We start from the raw sequence: 22759 nt of genomic DNA, 5'->3' as shown, positions 1-22759 counted from the left end.
ATTGTAAGACAATTATAATGTCAAAAGAGACAACTATTTTCGTAGCTGTATATAAGATTTAAGGTTAATATCAAAATTAATCCCTTAACTTTTACCCAGTCATGTGCAATGTAATACATATACAAAGTAAATGTCAAAGTTAATACCTGTACTATTCCTTCATGTCTTTTCTTAATTGATCTACTATGAAGTATGTAACCCCCAACATCTCCGATGGGTGTATCAAATTTAAAGACACTTATCCTAAATTTAGTATGAAGTTTTGTTGAAGTACTCGTATTTATTGCAATTGATTATTTTCAATATTCACAATTACGATAACATTTCTCTTTTTCTTCTCTCATGAATTTAGGTTATTGCAAAAACTTGATTGAACCCAACTTTGGCCTAGGATAAGTTCCCAATAAGATTTTTAAGATTTTTACTCCATTCATTGGTTCAATTGGTTCATATCGTTTCGAATGTCAGACGATTCAACCACGTATTCCATATCAATATCCCGGTCCAACTAGCTGGTCCAGTTTTAAAAACAATGGTTCCCAGCAGCTAGCCTTTGCGATCTAATTAGATGCATAATTAACATGATATTGGACAATCCATTTCTCATATTAGACTAGAAAAGCCATAGTGTAAAGGACCTAAGTTTTTAACTTCTGTGATGATCGCATTTCAAGAACTTACATTACATATGCAGATTACCTATATCCATCAGCCAACTCTTACCATTTGCAGACATGTTCATAGTAAGATAAGAGATATGAGGAAGCATTACCTGAATTCTCCTCTCTTCAATAGTTAGCGATTCATTAAATCTGGACCATCTGCCTTTCAAAGGAGCTGTGTGTCGTCTCTACGATATACTGTCTTACCATCATACACTGTCGACTATTAAAGGCAGACCGGACTTGCATTGGCGGGAGGTTTAAGATTGGGTTATTTGTTTTAAAAAAAATCATAAAATAAAAAATAAATTATTTAAAGAATAGAAAAAACCAATTGAACCAGTTCATAGATTTTTCTAAGCTTCGTTATTTGTTTCAGTTCACGAGCTAATCGGTTCAACCTTTATCTTCAAACTAGTACCGCAATCAATTAAATTTTCAACCGAACGATCTAGTTTAAGTCTAATAACATTTATTTAATCGATGAAAAAACAAAAATGTTAAATTCAATTTTATTCCACCTACTTTATGAAAATGAAAATGTTAAAGAATTTAACTCTTAGTAGAGGGACTTTCATGGTACTTCTACCAAAAAATTTCTGTCATTATGTATTGTGAATATTATAGGAGCATACTAGAGTACAATTTGCTTGACAGGGATCTTCATTTTTTTTTTAAGTCTAGCAAACTCAATGAAAAAATTGAGAAAAAAAAAGAGCCGTCAACTCTATAAGCGAGGACAATAAAAAATCATACATAAAATATTTTAACTGAATAATTAAATAAAAATTATTAAATAATTAAATGAAATTGCTAGCAAATAAGAGAAGAAAGATACAAAAATGTAAAAAAATAAATAAAAATCCAAACCCCTATTAAATTAAAATATTTTAACTCAAAACCGAATTTGTATTTCACAAGAATCTGATAATTTAGTACTACAAAATCACAATTAGATCTTTCTTTGAACTCTTTAGTAACGGCAATAATTGGTTGCGAGCTTTACTTGCACGTGTCGCATTCATGGCATTCACCCTTATTATGAGCTTTTCTAGAACCATTGAATTATCTAATAAATAATGAACTATTTCAATCATATCTGTGGTATAGTCTGAAATTTCAATCTTCTTGAGGTGAAATGACAAACAAGAAGGAGCGTCTATATTCCATCAAGTTCCCGCAACATCCTAAACTCATGACAAAAAGAAGAAAAGTTATTTGGTTTGGGCCATGAATTTAGGTGATATCGAGTAAGTTTATCGTACTTAGACAAAGACTTCATACCTGAAGTAGGACGGTAAGTGTCTTTAGATTAGGCGCACAATGTAGAAACTCCACAAGCCAAATTTCTTTCCCAAGAAATTCGAATTCAATAAGATTGTGAAGTATAGGAAATCGACTTGTTAGGGGAATCTGCACACACAAAAACACAAAAACTTGGAGTCGTTATATTATATATTGTTAAAAGGAAAAAAGAACACATGAATACTAAGTTTACTAACCACTTCATGAATGGTTAGCCTTAGAGACCGTACATTGCAAATTCCTTGAAAGAGATGAATTGCACTTGTTTCATAATTACTGGAACCAAACCAGATGCAAATCTCGGCTTTTTCTAGGGATTTCATGTTACTCAGACTATAACCTTTAACTACTACGGAATCATATCGAAAATAAACAAGATTTGGAGCATTAATCACCACCACATAATTTAAAGCTCCGATTGGGAAAAAAAAATCTAAATACAAGCTCTTAAGTGATGGAATTTGGATAATGATCTCCCTTGCATACGCAACTGAACATTCATCAAAAGTCAAATCTTCTAAGACATGACAATTGGAAATTAACCTATTAAGAGAATCACCGATAAGTACCGAGTTTGTAATGCACAAAGTCTTCAGATTCCTTAAACAAACCTCGGATGGGACCTCAAAAATCTTAGAATCTTTTGCAACCAATGTCAGTGTCCGCAGTGAGTGGCAAGTGAATAACAGAGCTGGTAAAGTATGACAAAAATTATCTAAGTACAAATCAATTTCCTTAACACCACGGCACACTGCACCACATATCCAACCAGATACATCAAAATCATGATCCCCATCATTCCATGAAGCAATTTCATCACCACGTATCCTAAAGCAATCTAAACTTAGTTGATCGGGGAATTTCAGCAACCTATCAACAAAGTTCTTGAAGCTGTCAACGTTTCTGTCAGTCAAACCACACAGTAAATAAGTATCAAAGTCAACCGTAGAAATTGAAGCAAAGAGGTTTCTCCACTTGGTTGAAATAATAGAGGCTCGAACTGCTTCTTGAATGGGAAGGAATGACAAAATATGACAACGAATATGATCCGGAAAATTACTGATCCTGTCTTCGACATACATCGCCATAAGATAAGAAAACTACAGACCGGTGCGACGGCGGGCGATAGGAAGCTGCTAGAGATACAAAAATTTAGGATTAATTGTCAAAATTGGTCGCTTAACCTTTACTCAAAAGAATAGAATAGTCATGGAATAAAATGGGTGAGGGAGGTCTATTTATCGTTCGAGGTATAGATCGAGTTACATTGGTGGATGAGATCAAAGGATATTGAGATTATGTTAATCTCTTATATTACAAAATCAAATCTTATCAAATTACATGGGTTAAATAGTTGGGGAATTCACTTAAAATAAGGACTGAATTTCTAATGAATAATGGGTTCCGAAAATAATATAATATTTGGTATCTAAACTTCACATTTTTCTTAATTTGATATTTTTTTTATTGTCCAATTTAGTATCCAAACTTGACACTTTTTTCTTAAATTGGTACTTATATTTTTTGGGTCTAATTTAGTACCCAAACTTTACTCTTTTTCTTAATTTGGCACTTAATCTTTTTTTTATCACGAGGGGTCAAAGTGTAATTTTATCATGTACTAATTTAAAATCGTATCAATTCTAAAGGTCCAAAAGTGAAAATTTTCATTTTAGGAGATCAGGTGTCTACCTCCCACCAACACTGCCCCTGAATTTACTTATTCAAGTTATCTTGATTTCTAATTAAATTAAATTTAGATTCAACTAGCTCAATAGGTTCACAAAGGGCCCGGTGGATTTCCCATGGAAGTAATAATTTGGATATAGAAAAGAAGCTCATTAAAGAGATGGGTAGAAGCCAACCTAGACTCAATCATCTTTGATCTAAGCACTACAAATTTTGTAAGACAATTATAGGCTTTAGGGTTAATATCACAATTATAATGTCAAAAGAGAACTATTTTAGTAGCTGTATATAAGATTTAAGGTTAATATCAAAATTAATCCCTTAACTTTTACCCAGTGTGCAATGTAATACATATACAAAGTAAATGTCAAAGTTAATACCTGTACTATTCCTTCATGTCTTTTCTTAATTGATCTAGTATATGAAGTATGTAACCCCCAACATCCCCGATGGGTGTATCTAATTTAAAGACACGTATCCTACATTTAGTATGAAGTTTTGTTTAAGTTCACAATTATGATAACATTTCTCTTTTTCTTCTCTCATGAATTTAGGTTATTGCAAAAACTTGATTGAACCCAACTTTGGCCTAGGATAAGTTCCCAATAAGGGTTTTAAGATTTTTACTCCATCGATTGGTTCAATTGGTTCGTACTGTTTCGAAAGTCAGACGATTCAACCTCGTATTCCATATCAAAATTCCGGTCCAACTAGCCCGTCCAGTTTTAAAAACAATGGTTCCCAGCAGCTAGCTTTTGCGATCTAAGATGCATAATTAACATGATATAGGACAATCCATTTCTCATATTAGACTAGAAAAGCCATAGTGTAAAGGACCTAAGTTTTTAACTTCTGTGATGATCACATTTCAAGAACTTACATTACATATGCAGATTACCTATATCCATCAGCCAACTCTTACCATTTGCAGACACATGTTCACAGTAAGATAAGAGATATGAGGAAGCATTACCTGAATTCGCAAGGTTGCAAACATTAGAGATAACAATTTCTCCTCTCTTCAATAGTTAGCGATTCATTAAATCTGGAGCATCTGCCACGCAAAGGAGCTGTGTGTCGTCTCTACGATATACAGTCTTACCATCATACACTGTCGACTATTAAAGGCAGACCGGACTTGCATTGGCGGGAGGTTTAAGATTGGGTTATTTGTTTTAAAAAAATCATAAAATAAAAAATAAATTATTTAAAGAATAGAAAAAACCAATTCAACTAGTTCATAGATTTTTCTAAGCTTCGTTATTTGTTTCAGTTCACAGGCTAATCGATTCAACCTTTATCTTCGAATCAGTACGGTTATCAATTAAATTTTCAACCGAACGATCTAGTTTGATTCTAATAAAATTTATTTAATCGATAAAAAAATGTTAAATTCAATTTTATCCAACCTACTTTATGAAAATGAAAATGAAAATGTAAAAGAATTTGGCTCTTAGTATAAGGAATTCATGATACTTCTATCAAAAAATTTCTGTCATTATGTATTGTGAATATTATAGGAGCATGTTAGAGTACAATTTGCTTGACAGGGATCTTCATCCTCTTGTCGATGAGATATTACAGTAGAGGGGCTTTTTGGTACTATTTTATGTAAGTCATTGCGATGTTATTTTTTTTTTTAAGTCTAGCAAACTCTATGAAAAAATTGAGAAAAAAAAAACAGAAGCTATTGATTCTATAAGCGAGGACAATAAAAAATTATACATAAATTATTTTAACTGAATAATTCAATGAAAACTTTTAAATAATTAAATGAAATTGCTAGCAAATAAGATAAGAAAGATACAAAAATGTAAAAAAATAAAAATAAAAATCCAAACCCCTGTTAAATTAAAACATTTTAACTCAAAACCAAATTTGTATTTCACAAGAATCTAATAATTTAGTACTACAAAATCACAATTAGACCTTTCTTTGAACTCTTTAGTAACGGCAATAATTGGTTGCGAGCTTTACTTGCACGTGTCGCATTCATGGCATTCACCTTTATTATGAGCTTTTCTAGAACCATTGAATTATCTAATAAATAACGAACTATTTCAATCATATTTGTGGCATACTCTGAAATTTCAATCTTCTTAAGGTGAAATGACAAACAAGAAGGAGCGTCTATATTCCATCTAGTTCCCGCAACATCCTAAACTCATGACAAAAAGAAGAAAAGTTATTTGGTTTGGGCCATGAATTTAGGTGATATCGAGTAAGTTTATCGTACTTAGACAAAGACTTCATACCTGAAGTAGGACGGTAAGTGTCTTTAGATTAGGCGCACAATGTAGAAACTCCACAAGCCAAATTTCTTTCCCAAGAAATTCGAATTCAATAAGATTGTGAAGTATAGGAAATCGACTTGTTAGGGGAATCTGCACACACAAAAACACAAAAACTTGGAGCTGTTATATTATATAATGTTAAAAGGAAAAAAGAACACATGAATACTAAGTTTACTAACCACTTCATGAATGGTTAACCTTAGAGACCGTACATTGCAAATTCCTTGGAAGAGATGAATTGCACTTGTTTCATAATTACTGGAACCAAACCAGATGCAAATCTCGGCTTTTTCTAGGGATTTCATGTTACTCAGATTATAACCCTTAACTATTACAGAATCATATCGAAAATAAACAAGATTTGGAGCATTAATCACCACCACATAATTGGAATCTCCGATCGAGAAAAAAAAATCTAAAAACAAGCTCTTAAGTGATGGAATTTGGATATTGATGTCCCTTGCATTCACAACAGAACATTCATCAAAAGTCAAATCTTCTAAGACATGACAATTGGAAATTAACCTATTAAGAGAATCACCGACAAGTACCGAGTTTGTAATGCACAAAGTCTTCAGATTCCTTAAACAAACCTCGGATGGGACCTTAAAAATCTTAGAATCTTTTGCAACCAATGTCAGTGTCCGCAGTGAGTGGCAAGTGAATAAAAGAGCTGGTAAAGTATGACAAAAATTATCTAAGTACAAATCAATTTCCTTAACACCACGGCACACTGCACCACATATCCATCCAGATACATCAAAATCATGATATCCATCATTCCATGAAGCTATTCCATCAGCACGTAGCCTAAAGCAATCTAAACTTAGTTGATCGGGGAATTTCAGCAACCTATCAACAAAGTTCTTGAAGCTGTCAATTATGTTTCTTTCAGTCAAACCACGCAGTAAATAAGTATCAAAGTCAACCGTAGAAATTGAAGCAAAGAGGTTTCTCCACTTGGTTGAAAGAATAGAGGTTCGAACTGATTCATGAATGGGAAGGAATGACAAAATATGACAACGAATATGATCCGGAAAATTACTGATCCTGTCTTCGACATACATCGCCATAAGATACGAAAACTACAGACCGGCGACGGCGGGCGATAGGAAGCTGCTAGAGATACAAAAATTTAGAGTTAAATATAAAAATTGGTCGCTCAACCTTTACTCAAAAGAATAGAATAGTCATGGGTGTGAGAGGCTCTCTATTTATAGTTCGAGGTATAGATCGAGTTACATTGGTGTATGAGATCAAAGGATATTGAGATTATGTTAATCTCTTATATTACAAAATCAAATTTTATCAAATTATAAAGGTTAAATAGTTGGGGAATTCACTTAAAATAAGGAGTCAGTTTCATTTTACCGAAAACATTTTTCTTAATTTGATTTTTTTTTGTCCAATTTAGTATCAAACTTGACACTTTTTTCTTAAAGTGGTACTTATATTTTTTGGGTCTAATTTAGTACCCAAATTTGACTCTTTTTCCTAATTTGGCACTTAATTTTTTTTATCACGAGAGGTCAAAGTGTAATTTTATCATGTACTAACTTAAAATCTTATCAATTCTAAAGGTCTAAAAGTGAAAATTTTCATTTTAGGAGATTAGGTGCCTACTAGAGGTGATCATGTGTCGGGCCGGGTCGGGTCGGGCCTAGAAAAAATTTTAGCCCGTTTCCTAGGCCCGACCCGAAATATGGGCCTAAAATTTTGTCCAAGCTCGGCTCGGGGAAAAATACTAAGCCCGAGCCCGGCCCGGCCCGTTTTTAAAAGATTAAATTAACTTTTTAATCATTTGAGGGGCAAAGTGTAATTTTACCATTATAATTTTAAAATTTTATAAATTATAAAGAGTTAAAAAAAGAATTTTTATTTTTATTTTAGAGTAGAACCCTTGCCCATGAAATATCATATCAACAAATTTAACAATACTAATAATTAAATTTTAAATTTAAATTTTGAAATATAAAAATTAAAAAATTTAAAATAAAAAAATAAATTTCAAAATATACAGGCTTAGGGAAATGGGAAATGGGGAGGGGAAATGAGAAATTTATTTTAAAATATATATATTTATTATAGCCAAAAAAAATTTGCCCGAGGCCCTCATTTTTTGCCCAAACCCATATTTTAAGCCTATATTTTTACCCAAACCCTCCCATATTTTGGACAGGCCGTCGGGCCGAGCCGGGCTGTCTGGCCTATGATCACCTCTAGTGCCTACCTCCCACCAACATTACGCCTGAGTTTATATATTCGAGTTATTTTAAGTTTAGATTCAACAAGCTGAATGGGTTCACAAATAATTTAATAATATTTACAGGGGTTGGTGGATTTCCCATGGAAGTAATAATTTGGATATAGAAAGGAAGCTCATTAAAGATATAGGTAGAAGCCATCCTAGACTCAATCATCTTTGATTTAAGCACTACAAAATTTGTAAGACAATTATAATTTATTAAAGTTTTATTACTTGAATTTTATTTTTTTTCCATTATTTTTCTTTTTAATGACTGCTTAAAATATTTGCTTAATAATGATTTAAAATAATCTATTATATAGACAATTTGAATATGATGTTCAAGCCATCAATTTGTTGGTTCAACTGGTTTGATTAAATAAATTATCAAAACTGAAGCAGAAGAGAGCTTTTCCGGTCCTTTCCATGGCGGTGTGCAGTGAGATGTTGAAGTTGACATGGAAGAGTATTGGATACCTACAATCTTTGACTTTTCAAAGATGAATAGTGGCAGAAAGTTGGCACCGAAAGGCACCGAAAGTAGAAAGTAAGATTGGTTGGCAAGTTGGGTTAAAAGTTGGCATGGGATAATTGCAATTTTGGTCCCTAATTGTATAGGGACATTGCAAGTTGATCCTTAAACCTCAACTATAAATAGGCCTAACCATCTCTTACTTTCTTCATCCCACACTTGCCATTCTCTACTTAAGGCAATTGTTCTCTCTCCCTATTTGTAAACTTTCACTTGTATTTTTGGAGTGAAATATATTTGGTAGTGCCCGAGGACGTAGGCAAAATTTGCTGAACCTCGTTAAAATTCTAGTGTTCTTTATTTTTTGTTCTGCATATTTTGCAAGTGTCATTGTAGTGATTTATTGTGCTATTAAATTACGATAGAGGGATATTCTGGCTAGGAAAGATCTGGTATGTAAGCAATCCTCGTGATCCACCTCTCTTTCCTGGGAATTGAACTTAGTGTGATTTTTCAGTACAATAATTTTACTCTTTCACACGCTTCCGCGCAACAATTGGTATCAGAGCCAGGTTCATACTTGGGGAATACGACCGTTTACGGTACTATTCACGTATACGGCACTATTTACGTATATGATACTATTCATGTATACGGCACTATTCACGTATACGGTACTGTTCACATATACAGTAGTTGGGATTGAGGAGAAAATGGCAGCAGCATCGTCATCAGCAAGGACTACTGTGACAAATGCAAAATTTGAAGTAGAGAAATTTGACGGTACCAATAATTTTGGTATGTGGCAGTGTGAGATCCTGGATGTCTTATGTCAGCAAGAGCTGGATATAGCCCTTGAAGAAAAACCTGACAAAATGGATGACAAGGAGTGGGCCAAGATCAATAGACAGGCGTGTGGAACAATCCGCCTATGTTTGGCCAAAGAGCAAAAGTACTCCGTCATGAGGGAGACATCAGCGAAGAAGCTGTGGGATACATTGGAAGAAAAGTTTCTAATGAAAAGTCTTGAAAATAGGCTTTATATGAAAAAGAAACTTTATCGATTCATGTATGCACCCGGTATGTCGATGAATGACCATGTGAACTCATTCAATAAAATTTTAGCAGACTTGCTAAATTTGGATGAGAAATTTGAAGATGAAGACAAGGCATTATTGTTGTTGAATTCCCTTCCTGATGAATATGATCATCTTACCACCACATTGCTTCATGGGAAGGACACGATCACATTTGATGCAGTCTGTAGTGCGTTGTATAGATCTGAGACTCGAAAGAAAGATAAAAGAGATCACAGAGATACAACTGCAGAAGTCTTAACAGTAAGAGGTCGTTCACACAGCAGCAAACCTGGTAGAAGGGGTAAGTCCAAAGGGAGACCCGCCAAAGATGAATGTGCCTTTTGTCGTGAGAAAGGGCATTGGAAAAAGAATTGTCCTAAGCTACAAAAGGGCAAGGCTATTTCTAATGCATGTGTAGCGGAGCATGATGAGGAGTCAGACTTTAGCTTGGTTGGCATGGCAATGGCATGTCAAACGGATGAGTGGATTTTGGATTCAGGATGTACTTACCATATGTGTCCTAATAAGGACTGGTTTTCTAGTCTTAAAGAGCTAGAAGGTGGAATTGTTCTTATGGGCAATGATAGTGCTTGTAAGACAATGGGAGTGGGTACAGTCCAATTGAAGAATCACGACGGCTCAATCCAAGTCTTGACAGATGTTCGCTACGTACCTAGCTTGAAGAAAAATCTCATCTCATTAGGGGCCCTAGAATCTAAAGGGCTCACAATCACTTTGAGAGATGGATTACTAAAGGTAGTAGCTGGGGTATTGACGGTGATGAAAGGCACTAGAAGAAATAACTTGTACTATTTAAATGGAAGTACAGTTATTGGATCAACATCAACAGCTTCTGCGAAAGATGCAGATTCAGAGGCTACCAGGTTATGGCATAGGCGATTGGGACATGCTGGTGAAAAAGCTTTGCAGACTTTGGCGAAGCAAGGCTTGTTGAAAGGTGCAAATTCTTGCAAATTGGAATTCTGTGAACATTGTGTTCTGGGCAAGCAGACGAGGGTAAAATTTGGTTCAGCAATTCACAATACGAAAGGAATTCTGGACTATGTTCACAGTGATGTGTGGGGACCTACCAAAGTGGCTTCTTTGGGAGGTATGCACTATTTTGTCACTTTTCTTGATGATTATTCAAGAAAAGTATGGGTGTATCTAATGAAAAGAAAAAAATGAAGTTTTGGATGCATTTCTGAAATGGAAGAAGATGGTGGAGACTCAGACAGGTCGAAAGGTCAAACGACTTCGATCAGATAATGGTACTGAGTACAAAAATGATCCATTTCTACAAGTATGTCAAGATGAGGGCATTGTGCGACACTTCACTGTTCGAGATACACCACAGCAGAATGGGGTGGCAGAACGCATGAATCGGACTATACTGGAGAAAGTTCGATGTATGTTGTCCAATGCTGGATTGGGCAAGGAATTTTGGGCTGAGGCAGTTACATATGCGTGCCATCTAATTAACCGATTGCCATCAGCTGCAATAAATGGAAAAACTCCTATGGAGATATGGACTGGTAAACCTGCTACTGATTATGATTCTTTACATGTTTTTGGTTCCACTGCATATTATCATGTAAAAGAATCTAAGTTAGACCCAAGAGCAAAGAAAGCATTATTCATGGGTATAACTGATGGTGTAAAAGGATACCGTCTCTGGTGTCCTGATACAAGGAAGATTGTTTTCAGTAGAGATGTAACTTTTGATGAATCAACCATGATGAAGAACGAGGATTCACAAAAGGATGACAAAACCAGTAGTACTTTGCAGCAGGTGGAGTTTGAAAAGGTTAATGATGATCCAGCTAATATTGAAAGAACAAATGATGAAGAAGTTTCGACCCAAGAACTTCTACAGCAACAAGATTTGCATATAGGAGGCCAAGAAGAGAGATTCGTAAGCCTGCTCGCTTTGATGATATGGTGGCCTATGCACTTCCAATTGCAGATGATGATGTTCCTTCCACTTACACAGAAGCAATAAGTAACTCTGATGGTGTAAAGTGGAAGCAAGCTATGAATGAAGAAATGCAGTCTCTTCATAAAAATAGGACTTGGGAGTTGGTGAGACTGCCCAAGGGAAAGAAGGCAATTGGATGCAAATGGGTATATGCAAAGAAGGAAGGATTTCCTGGTAAAAATGAAATTCGATACAAGGCTAGATTGGTAGCAAAGGGTTACGCTCAGAAAGAAGGAATAGACTACAATGAAGTGTTTTCTCCAGTTGTGAAGCATTCGTCTATTCGAATTTTGCTAGCCTTGGTTGCGCAATACGATCTTGAACTAGTTCAGCTTGATGTGAAGACAGCATTTTTACACGGTGATTTGGAAGAGGAAATCTATATGACTCAGCCTGATGGATTCAATGTTGCTGATAAAGAAAATTGGGTTTGCAAACTGACAAAGTCGCTTTATGGATTGAAACAATCTCCGAGGCAGTGGTACAAGCGATTTGATCAGTTCATGAAAGGGCAAAGGTACAGAAGAAGTAAATTTGATCATTGCGTATATTTTCAGAAGCTACAAGAAGGAACTTTCATATACTTGCTCTTATATGTTGATGATATGCTGATAGCATCTAAGAGCAAAGTTGAGATTGAGAGATTGAAGACTCAACTCAATCTCGAGTTTGAGATGAAAGATCTAGGTGAAGCTAAGAAGATTCTTGGCATGGAAATATGTAGAGATAGAGCTCATGGCAGAGTTAGCTTGTCTCAGAAGCAGTATTTGAAGAAAGTACTACAGCAGTTTGGCATGAACAAGCAGACCAAACCTGTAAGTACCCCGTTGGCTTCTCATTTCAAGCTTTCTGCACAACTATCTCCTTCGACGAATACGGAACGAGAATACATGTTGCAAGTTCCGTATTCTAATGCAGTGGGTAGCTTGATGTATGCAATGGTGTGTACAAGACCCGACATTTCACAGGCAGTTAGTATAGTGAGCAGGTATATGCATAATCCTGGAAAAGGACATTGGCAAGCTGTGAAATGGATTCTACGGTATATTCAGAAGACCGTGGATGTTGGATTACTGTTCAAGCAGGATAATACACTTGGTAAAGGTGTTATTGGGTACGTTGATTCTGACTATGCCGGTGATTTGGACAAGCGAAGATCAACCACCGGTTATGTGTTTACACTTGCTGGAGGACCAATAAGTTGGAAGTCTACACTACAGTCTACAGTTGCATTGTCAACCACAGAAGCCGAATACATGGCTGTAACAGAGGCTGTAAAGGAGGCTATTTGGTTACAAGGTATGGCTAAAACCTTGGGGTTGGTTCAGGAGCATATTAACGTGTATTGTGATAGTCAAAGTGCTATTCATTTAGCAAAGAATCAAGTCTATCATGCACGTACAAAACATATCGACGTACGATTCCATTTTGTGCGGGAAATTATTGAAGAAGGGAAAATTTGTCTTCAGAAGATCAAGACTGCAGATAATCCCGCAGATATGATGACCAAGGTGGTAACAACAACCAAGTTCGAACATTGTTTGAACTTGATCAATATCCTGCAAGTTTAACAGTTGAAGAAGGCACTATCAAGTATTGTTGTCAAAGGAAGAAAGAATTGTGTGAAGATAAGATTATCCTAATCAAATCTTCAAGGTGGAGATTATTGGATACCTACAATCTTTGACTTTTCAAAGATGAATAGTGGCAGAAAGTTGGCACCGAAAGGCACCGAAAGTAGAAAGTAAGATTGGTTGGCAAGTTGGGTTAAAAGTTGGCATGGGATAATTGCAATTTTGGTCCCTAATTGTATAGGGACATTGCAAGTTGATCCTTAAACCTCAACTATAAATAGGCCTAACCATCTCTTACTTTCTTCATCCCACACTTGCCATTCTCTACTTAAGGCAATTGTTCTCTCTCCCTATTTGTAAACTTTCACTTGTATTTTTGGAGTGAAATATATTTGGTAGTGCCCGAGGACGTAGGCAAAATTTGCTGAACCTCGTTAAAATTCTAGTGTTCTTTATTTTTTGTTCTGCATATTTTGCAAGTGTCATTGTAGTGATTTATTGTGCTATTAAATTACGATAGAGGGATATTCTGGCTAGGAAAGATCTGGTATGTAAGCGATCCTCGTGATCCACCTCTCTTTCCTGGGAATTGAACTTAGTGTGATTTTTCAGTACAATAATTTTACTCTTTCACACGCTTCCGGGCAACAAAGAGAGCTTGCTTGTTCCGATCCATTCAATCTCAAGGGTTCGATGGGATGAGTTGAGGTGGTGACCGGGGATGTTGAAGTTGACTGCAACATAGGAATTCGTCATCTCTCTGGTGCATCCTGCAGTCAAAATATCAATGTTGCATGAAAGAAATTTCTTTCATTAGGATGTATTGTGAATATTATAGGAGCACATCGGTGAGACTTGAACTTACATTCTTAATGTTCATAGACTTGTTTTTGGTTGGCATGGGATCTTGAACCTCTTGCTGATGTAAGTCCGGTCTCCTTTTAACAGTGGACAGTTTGTTATAGAAAGATGTTGAAAATTGGAGAGACGATATGTGGCTCCCTTAGATGGCAGATGCTCCAGATTTCGACAAAAATCTATTGTCAAATCTTGAAGAGAGGAGAGGTTTCCCAACCACTTAGGAAAAGTTGTGACTCCATCGAATCCAGAAATAATTAAATTCTTGAGTGCGGCTAGGTGTTGAAGTTGATAATCTCATCCATTCAATGTCAAAATTTCAAGGGAAGAGTGGAGGTGGTGGGAATTCATCTAGCTCTTGTGAGAAATGACCCAATTTCATTGTCTTCAAAGACAAGTACAGGTTCGCAATCCACTTGGTATACTTGTCAATCCGTCTAATTTTCCCTATATGTATACATATTTTTCAAAAAATTTTATAAAATCACAAGTTGCTAGCAGATAAGAGAAGATAAAAATGCAAAAGTGTTGATAAAATCTAAAAATACACAGCATAATTTCTAAAGCGAAGATTAGGAGCATTAATCACCACCATATGGTCTATCGAAAAAAGCCTTAAAAGTAGCAATTCCTTAAGCGAAGGACTTTGGATATTAAGCCCGCTTGCATTCGCAACAGAAAATTCAGTAAAAGCCAAATCTTGTAAGACATGACAATTGGAAATTAACCTATGAATGGAATCACCGAATAATACCAAGCTTGTAAGGTACAAAGCCTTCAAATTACCTAAACAAACGTCAGATGAGACCTCAATCTTAGAACCTTGGAAGCATTTTGCTTCCAATGTCAGTGCCAGCAGTGAGTAGCAAGTGAAAAAAAGAGCTGGTAAAGTATCCTCAACATAATCTAAGCGCAAATCAATTTCCTTACACCACGGCACAATGCAGCACATATCCAACCAGGGACATCAAAATCATGAGCTCCATCATTCCATGAAGAAATCCCATCACCACGTAGCCTAAAGCAATCTAAACTTACTTGATCGGGGAATTTCAACAACCTATTAACAAAGTTCTTGAAGCTGTCAACGTTTCTCAGTCAAACCACGCAGTAAAGAACGATCAAATACAATGGTAGAAATTGAAACAAAGAGGTATCTCCACTTGGTTGAAATAATAGAGGTTCGAACTGCTTCTTTAATGGGAAGGAATGACGAAATACTACAAAGAATATGATCTGGAAAACTACTGATCCTGTCTTCCACACACATCGCCATAAGATAAGAAAACTACAGATCGACCTTAGTAGAGGAGCCTTGACGGTACTTTCACCAAAAATCTTTTGTCATTATGCATTGTGAAAATTATAGGATCTTCAGCCTCTTGTCGATGTTATGTTATAGTAGAGGGGCTTCTTGATACTAATTTAGCTTATGGATAGAACTTATCAATAATCAATTTGGTTTTGTATAAATTACATTTAAAGTTACTAAAAGGTTCCAAAATGGTTTTTGAAGTATTCGAAAGTTTACTTTTAAATAAGTGAATTATTTAAAATTCTTTATTTAACTTAAATTTAAAGAGCTATAAAATGATTATTTAATTATTTAAAAGTATTATTTTAAATCGCTGAACTATTTGAAACTTATTTTTCAAGTCATTGGGATGTTAAATTTTTTTAAGTAAAACTAGCTCTATGAAAAAATTAAGGAAAAAAAAAGGTGTAACAAGAACAAAAAAAAAACTATACATCAATTATTTTAACAGTCGAATGACTTAAATGAAAACTTTTAAATAATTTAATTAAGTTAAGTGACCAATTTAATGACGTATGTAATTTACCCTAAATATAACTATTTTTATATACATATTTTCCAAAAAAATTTAATAAAATCAAGTTGCTAGCAAATAAGAGATAATAATATAAATTTCTTGAGCCACAAAAATGCAAAAAAAAAAAAAACCCAAACCCCTGTTATAATTTAGTACTACAAAATTACAATTTGACATTTCTTTGAATTTTTTAATAACTGCAATAATTTGTTGCGGGCTTTCTCTCTTTGTGTCGCGGTCAGATCCCTCACCCTTATTATGAGCTTTTCCAGAACCATTGCATTATCCAAGAAATATCTAATCATATGCTTGTCAGAGCATGAAATTAGCATCTCAATCTCCTTGAGGTGAAATAACAGACAAGAAGGAACTTCTGTAAGTAAAGTCTTCCATCGAGTTCCTGGGACATCCTAAACTCATGACAAAAGAAGAAAAGTTATTAGTTTGTACCATGAATTTAGGTGATCTCGCATGCTTTCGATTTCTTTTAAGTTTATCGTAATTGTGGATGTACCTAACACTAAAACCATCAATTGCAACAAATACACATGTTTAAACAAAGACTTCATACCGAAAAACTGAACTTAAGCGTCTTCAGATTAGGAGCACAATATAGGAACTCCACAAGCCAAATTCCTCTCCCATAAAAGTTGAATTCAATAAGGTTGTGAAATATAGGAAATGGAACTGCTGGGGGAATCTGCACACACGAAAATTTGAGCTATTATATAATGTTGAAAGGAAAAAAAAACACATATGAATACTAAGTTTACTAACCACTCCATCGATGACTAAAGTTAGAGACCGAACATTGCAAATTCCTTGAATAAGACGAGTTGCATTTATTTCATCATCGCTGAAAAGTCGAGTTGCAGTAGTTTCATCATCTTCGAAATCAAACGCATCGATGTGAATATCGGCATTTTCTAGGGAGTTCATGTTGCTCAAAGTATAACCATCAACTATTTTGGAGTAATATCGAAAATAAACAAGATTTGGAGCATTAATCACCAGCACATAATTGAAATCTCCGACGCCTTCCGAAAAAAAATCTAAAACCAATTCCTTAAGCGAAGGACTTTGGATGGTAAGCTCACTTGTATTCGCAATACAACAGTCAGTAAAAGCCAAATCTTGTAAGACATGACAATTGGAAATTAATCTATTGATGGAATCACCGAAAAGAACCCAGTTTTCAAGCCACAAAGTCTTCAGATTCCCTAAACAAGCGTCAGGTGGGACCTCAAGCTTAGAACCTTTTCCTTCCAATGTCAGTTTCACCAGTGAGTGGCAAGTGAATAAAACAGGTGGAGCATCCCCAAGATTATCTAATTGCAAATCAATTTCCTTGACACCACGGCACAGTGCAGCACATATCCAACCAGAAACATCAAAATCATGATCTTCATCATTCCATGAAGAAATCCCATCACTTAGCCTAAAGCAATCTAAACTTACTTGATCGGAGAATTTCAATAACCTATCAACAAAGTTCTTGAAGCTGTCAACATTTCTGTCAGTCAAACCACTCAGTAAACAATGATCAAATTCAATGGTAGAAATGGAAGAAAAGAGGCATCTCCACTTGGTTGAAATAATAGAGGTTCGAACTGCTTCTTTAATGGGTAGGAATGACAAAATATGACAAAGAATATAATCCGGAAAACTACTAATTCTGTCTTCGACACACATCGCCATAAGATAAGAAAACTACAGACCTGTCCGACGGCCAGCGATAGGAACCGGAGTGTTTTTCGCTTTTGTTTTGTGGTTCGGCTTCACTAGCTTATGTTTGGCTTCAGACCAAACTTTGGAGACTTGAGAATAGAGAGGAGGTCCGGAAAGCTGAGCTGAGAACACTGACGGCGATCGTGGGTGGCGGTGAAAGTAGAAGGAAGTAAGAGAAAGGTGTTTGCTTTCGTAGAAGCGGCTAGATGTACAAAAATTTAGGGTTAAATGTTAAAATCGGCGCAGACTCTCTATTTATAGTTAAATTTGTAAAAACCGACAGCTATAGATCAAATTACATATTGGCGAATGAGATCAAAATATATATATCATTAAAAAATTAAATCTTATCAGATTACATGAAATTTTATTTGTTTATGTTAAGTTACGGGAATTTAAATTGTTGTTTTACTGAATTTAGATAAGGAAAAAGTAAATTACGCCCAATATTACTAAATGATTAGTACTTTTATATTTCGCTCAATTAATTTCAAAAAATTATAAAATTATCGCTAACTTAAATGAAAATTTTTGAATAATTCAATAATCAGTTTATGATTTGTACATTACACAAGAAGCTATGAGAGAAAAAGAATATCAAGCTATGGAGACTTGTACATTATTATAAGCAGAAAAAAATTTTGAATAGTTCAATAACCATTGTTCCTGTTACAGGTTATTAACTTTGGTTCAAGACAGGCCATTGAAGATTTGAGAACTCCGGGATTTAGCCTATTAGAATACTGAAATTTAGCCTCTCTGTAATGAACTGATGTTTGAAGATAATGGGACATCAACACCCCTGATTTGACCATGGAATTCACATCACCAATGCTTGTGCTTCACATCACTGTATCATTCTGATGGTCAGTATTAAAAGATTACTTGAATTTTAATTCACACTTTCATAACACTTAAAATTGTTTCATAAAAATTTTGAACTGTAAAAAGAAATAAAAAATTTAACAGTCCAATAACTTAAATTATATTTTTTTTATCAATTTAATGACCTTCAATATAATTTACCCTATATATAAATGTTTTTCTATACATATTTTTTAAAATTATTGATAAAATCACATGTTGGTGGCATATTTGACATTCAATCATTAGGGGTGAATATTTGACTAAGTTAAAAAATTTTGAGTTAGTCGAGTTGACGAATCTTATTTTAGCAATCGAATTCAATTTGAATTTTTACGAATCGAATTAAAAAATTTTGAGTCAAATCAAGTCGAGTTAACGAATATTATTATTTATACCCAATGTTGCGTTTATTCGATTGAGTTAAAAATTTTCGACTTAGTCGAATTGACGAATCATATTTTTGCAATCGAACTCACTTTGAATTTCTTTTGAATCAAGTCAAAAAATTTTGAGTCGACTTAACGAATCATATTATTTATACTTAATATTTCGTTTACATAGACTCACTATTTAACTGGTAAACAAAGTATAAGATTATTTAACTATATAAATAATATAATAAATTTATTTTTTAAATTTATAAGTAAACATTTATTAAAACGACTTAATTTTACCCTTTGATTTAATGGTTCTGATTTTTTATTTAAAAAAAATAAACATTTATCAAAACAACATAATTTTACATTTTCTTATTCAAAATTTTAGATAACTCAAATTGTAAAATTTATATTCGAGTTAAACCGAAAAACTTAAATTTTTATTCGAATTGGTCCGAATAACTTGATTAACTCAAATAACTTGGAACTATTTAATTCAAAATTTAAATTTTTTAATCAGATTTTGCTCACCCCACATCATAAGTTGCTCACAAATAAGAGAAGAAATATGGATTGGATTATAAAGTTTACAATCTTTACCCACAAAAATGCAAAAATAAATAAATAAATAAATCTGAACCCCTACAAAATTTTGACTCAAAACCGAATTCGCATTTCACAAGAATCTGATCATTCAGTCGCCTTCAGAAACTGTTTAAAAAAAAAGTACAGAACTCCTAATAACAAAATTGAAATTGAGAAGTAAATAAGCTAACCTAAACAAAAAAGAAATTAACTTCAAATAGTTCTTTATAGAACAGTAAAAACAAAAGCAGGTAAACAAGTTCAGTATTTTTCGAAATCAGCATACTACGTTCAATCCTCATCTTCGGAATCCGCACCAGCAGCGGCATTAAGGGTGTGTAATCGATCAATCAACTTAGCTTTCCTTTCCTCGTACGTCAGCTTCTTCAAGTTGAACCTGCGATTAGAAAACACGAACCCAGTAAAACAAAGCATGGAGAAATTTCAAGCTGTACGAGTTTCGTAGCATCTGAACGAAACAGGTTGCAGATGAAAACCAACCTCTTGTGTTGCTTAGGAGGAGCCTTTTCAGACTTCTTTGCAGAGGGATCTGCACGGATAGCAGCGTGAACCTTCTTGTACAAGGACTCAATGTTATCTGCTTCGATTCCTCTCTTAATATACTCGCTGAAGTGAGACTGATACTTTTCTGGCTCGTCTTCCATCAAAATCTACGACACGAACATACATTATCTTAACTAACAAAACTATATATATGACAAAGAAATGGGATGAACAATGATATACAGATAGCTTTTTTTTACCCTCATATATGCGGCTACGTGACCACCGTAAATGTAGTTGCGGTGAACTTCAGCATCGAGCTGCTTACTATCCTTGGAGAACCCGGCAAATCTCTTATCACTATGAGGAATATCCAAACCGGCATCCAAAGCTCCCTGACGAAAGCAAATTCTATTAACTCGATAGTTTAAAACTCGAGTAAATCAAAAGCCCTAACCGATTACATTAGATTGAGTTCTTGACCAAAAATGAAAATCAAATGCTTAAAAGGCACGCATAAATGTTTCAGCTATGAAGTGGTCTCTTACCTCGATCCAAGCTTACATAGAAAAGGGTAACTCAAAGGAAAAACAGTACAAACTAACAACCATTGCATCACAAAAGTGGACAATTCACGACAAAAAAGGGAAATGAAATGATCACTCTGAATCACATCTATAAGCCAACAGCTTTATATCTAAAACAGATAAACTTGTGATTAAATTTTTATGATACCTTTAGTGCACCAAAAACATTGTTTCCAGTGGTTGTCCTGATCAGTCCTACATCAAGGAGAGCTCGGAAAGGCCTCCTTGTGTCAGTTGGCTCAACTGAGAAATCCTCTCCGGTAGCCTAGGAATATATAAACCTTCAATAAAGAAACTACACGAAATAGACCATAATATGGTAGCAAGATCTTATATGTAAAATACCTCCACATTTCCTTGATATTCATCGTCCATTTCAAGCAACTTAAGGACACGGCGCCCCAAAAGTAATCCAGTGCAATAAGCTGGCCAAATGTATGAAAAAAACATATGAGAAACAGAACTGATTTATCGATACACAATCCAGGTCAAATAAATAGCTTACCAGCGGCATAGTTTGTAAGACCGACTTCAAGTCCATAACGAGGAAGCTCATGCGAGTAAGCCGAGGCAAGAATCATATCACCAGTAATATTAGCAGAAATTATTTGTGCAGTGATATCTTTGTTGCTCTAATCACAAAGGTTAAGGTTCGAAACATAAATCAAAATAAAGTTACAAACTAGAAAATTGAACCCAACAAAGACATGGTGATCCATGTCAGCAACGGTTGCATAATTAAATTACTTATCGAGCTATGCTCAGACAACATAAAATTTTCAGATACAAATCGAACAACGAATCAGTTTAGGGAACCTAATGCAACTGTTTGAACTAGTAAGCTTTTGCCCAAAATTTTCAAAATTGGACTGGTACTCAAACTGGTCAGGCCACTGTTTGCTGGTTTAACCAGTACTATTAAATAAATCATTAAAAAAATTCCAATTCAACCAGTCCGTACGAGTTCCTAGGTCAACCAATCTAATACATCTTCCCAGACCAGTACCCCAGCCAGTTCTCAATCCAACTGGTCCAACTAACCGGTCCAGTCAATACATATCAATTTCAAAGGCTACATTATGTACTCTCTATACATAATAAAATCAGTGAAGCATATCATTAGAACAAGCAGATTTTCGGATACAAATCGAACAACGAATCGGTATTTAGGCGTGTTGTATTTGTTCTTGTCTTGATTGGTTAAGCGAATCCTAGCCCTGTAATCAGTCTTTCCCTCTACACATAATAAATTCAATAAATCATTAACATTATAAGGGCATTCAAAGGACTAAAAAATTCAACATTCCAAAATTCAATAGTATTTCTAAGAAAAAATTGAACACAAAATAATCACAAAAAATATGAACTTAATACCTCTCCTTCTCTTGAATGGAACCTGAAAACGCTTAAAGTAAGCTTTGGTTTTTTGAGCCTTAACAAAGGCCTACAATCAACAAAGAGAAACATCCACTGTTGTTAGAGTTTTTATCAAAGAAATAGAAACCAAAAAGGTTTGAACTTTTTGAATAAAATGACTGTAATGTAATAGCCAGAAGATAAAGTCCATTAATAAGCAAATTATGAAGTGAATATTGGAAGATTGAAAAGTCCCAGATTAGAAAATGATCAAATACATAAAAAAATCCATGAGATTTCACTACATTCAAACTGTTTTAAGATCGTTTAAAAAGAAGAAATATGAACTCAGCTTAAAACACTTCATAAAAAAGAATCATTTTTTCAGTTAAAAAGGGAAATTGATGTTACCATTGTTGAAGGTTTTGATGATCTGAAAGTGAAGGAGGAAGAGACGGCTAACGGAGAAAGAGAGGGAGAAGAGAAGAGAAGCGTATATAAGGCGAAGTTTAGAACTTTAAAACCCTAAAGATGAAGGCCCATGATGATGGGTAGAGCAGACCTGCTTTCGTGCCAGTGGCCCGGACTGGCCCATTTGATCCTATCCACTTTGAGCTGGGCTTGAATAACGATTTTTTTGCAATTTTAGGGTCATAATTAAGTACTTTTAATTTTTTTTTTCTTTTTATTTTCAAGGGTGGTTCAAGTGACAAGGTTTTAGGTTGGGCTCGACTCGGCTCAGGTTTAGGCTTAAAAATATTTTTGTA

At 34.7% G+C, this 22759-nt stretch overlaps 4 protein-coding genes across 5 annotated transcripts; all 4 read right to left on the bottom strand.

The window, feature by feature from the left end:
* Positions 1-1497: 1497 nt before the first annotated feature.
* Positions 1498-3156, bottom strand: LOC121214401 (putative F-box/LRR-repeat protein At3g49150). Its single transcript, XM_041087939.1, has 3 exons — positions 2165-3156; positions 1947-2075; positions 1498-1849 (listed from the first exon to the last, which is right to left on the bottom strand). Exons 1-3 carry the CDS (start codon positions 3053-3055, stop codon positions 1832-1834), a joined length of 1038 nt encoding a protein of 345 aa, XP_040943873.1. The 5' UTR covers positions 3056-3156; the 3' UTR covers positions 1498-1831.
* A 2280-nt stretch (positions 3157-5436) lies between these two features.
* Positions 5437-7105, bottom strand: LOC107960656 (F-box/LRR-repeat protein At4g14096). The gene is made up of 3 exons (XM_016896966.2): positions 6130-7105; positions 5912-6040; positions 5437-5814 (listed from the first exon to the last, which is right to left on the bottom strand). The coding sequence occupies exons 1-3, from the start codon at positions 7021-7023 to the stop codon at positions 5566-5568; spliced, it is 1272 nt and encodes a 423-aa protein (XP_016752455.2). The 5' UTR covers positions 7024-7105; the 3' UTR covers positions 5437-5565.
* Positions 7106-16064: 8959 nt separating this feature from the next.
* On the bottom strand, positions 16065-17950 carry LOC107903166 (putative F-box/LRR-repeat protein At3g49150). Its single transcript, XM_016829212.2, has 3 exons — positions 16766-17950; positions 16560-16688; positions 16065-16398 (listed from the first exon to the last, which is right to left on the bottom strand). The coding sequence occupies exons 1-3, from the start codon at positions 17684-17686 to the stop codon at positions 16144-16146; spliced, it is 1305 nt and encodes a 434-aa protein (XP_016684701.1). The 5' UTR covers positions 17687-17950; the 3' UTR covers positions 16065-16143.
* A 1660-nt stretch (positions 17951-19610) lies between these two features.
* LOC107903176 (60S ribosomal protein L5) lies at positions 19611-22580 on the bottom strand. 2 transcript variants are annotated; one of them, XM_016829221.2, is made up of 9 exons: positions 22404-22580; positions 22011-22080; positions 21781-21872; positions 21142-21268; positions 20982-21061; positions 20785-20901; positions 20310-20444; positions 20047-20216; positions 19611-19942 (listed from the first exon to the last, which is right to left on the bottom strand). In XM_016829221.2, exons 1-9 carry the CDS (start codon positions 22404-22406, stop codon positions 19837-19839), a joined length of 900 nt encoding a protein of 299 aa, XP_016684710.1. In that variant the 5' UTR covers positions 22407-22580; the 3' UTR covers positions 19611-19836. The 2 variants fall into 2 exon arrangements, with proteins under 2 accessions (XP_016684710.1, XP_016684717.1); XM_016829228.2 differs by lacking the exons at positions 21781-21872; positions 22011-22080; positions 22404-22580 and adding an exon at positions 21424-21442.
* Positions 22581-22759: the final 179 nt, after the last annotated feature.

Source organism: Gossypium hirsutum, chromosome D02 (assembly GCF_007990345.1).
Source record: "Gossypium hirsutum isolate 1008001.06 chromosome D02, Gossypium_hirsutum_v2.1, whole genome shotgun sequence".
NCBI lineage: Eukaryota > Viridiplantae > Streptophyta > Magnoliopsida > Malvales > Malvaceae > Gossypium > Gossypium hirsutum.
The sequence above is the reverse complement of the archived record's forward strand: the minus strand, read 5'-3'. Positions and strand labels throughout refer to the sequence as shown.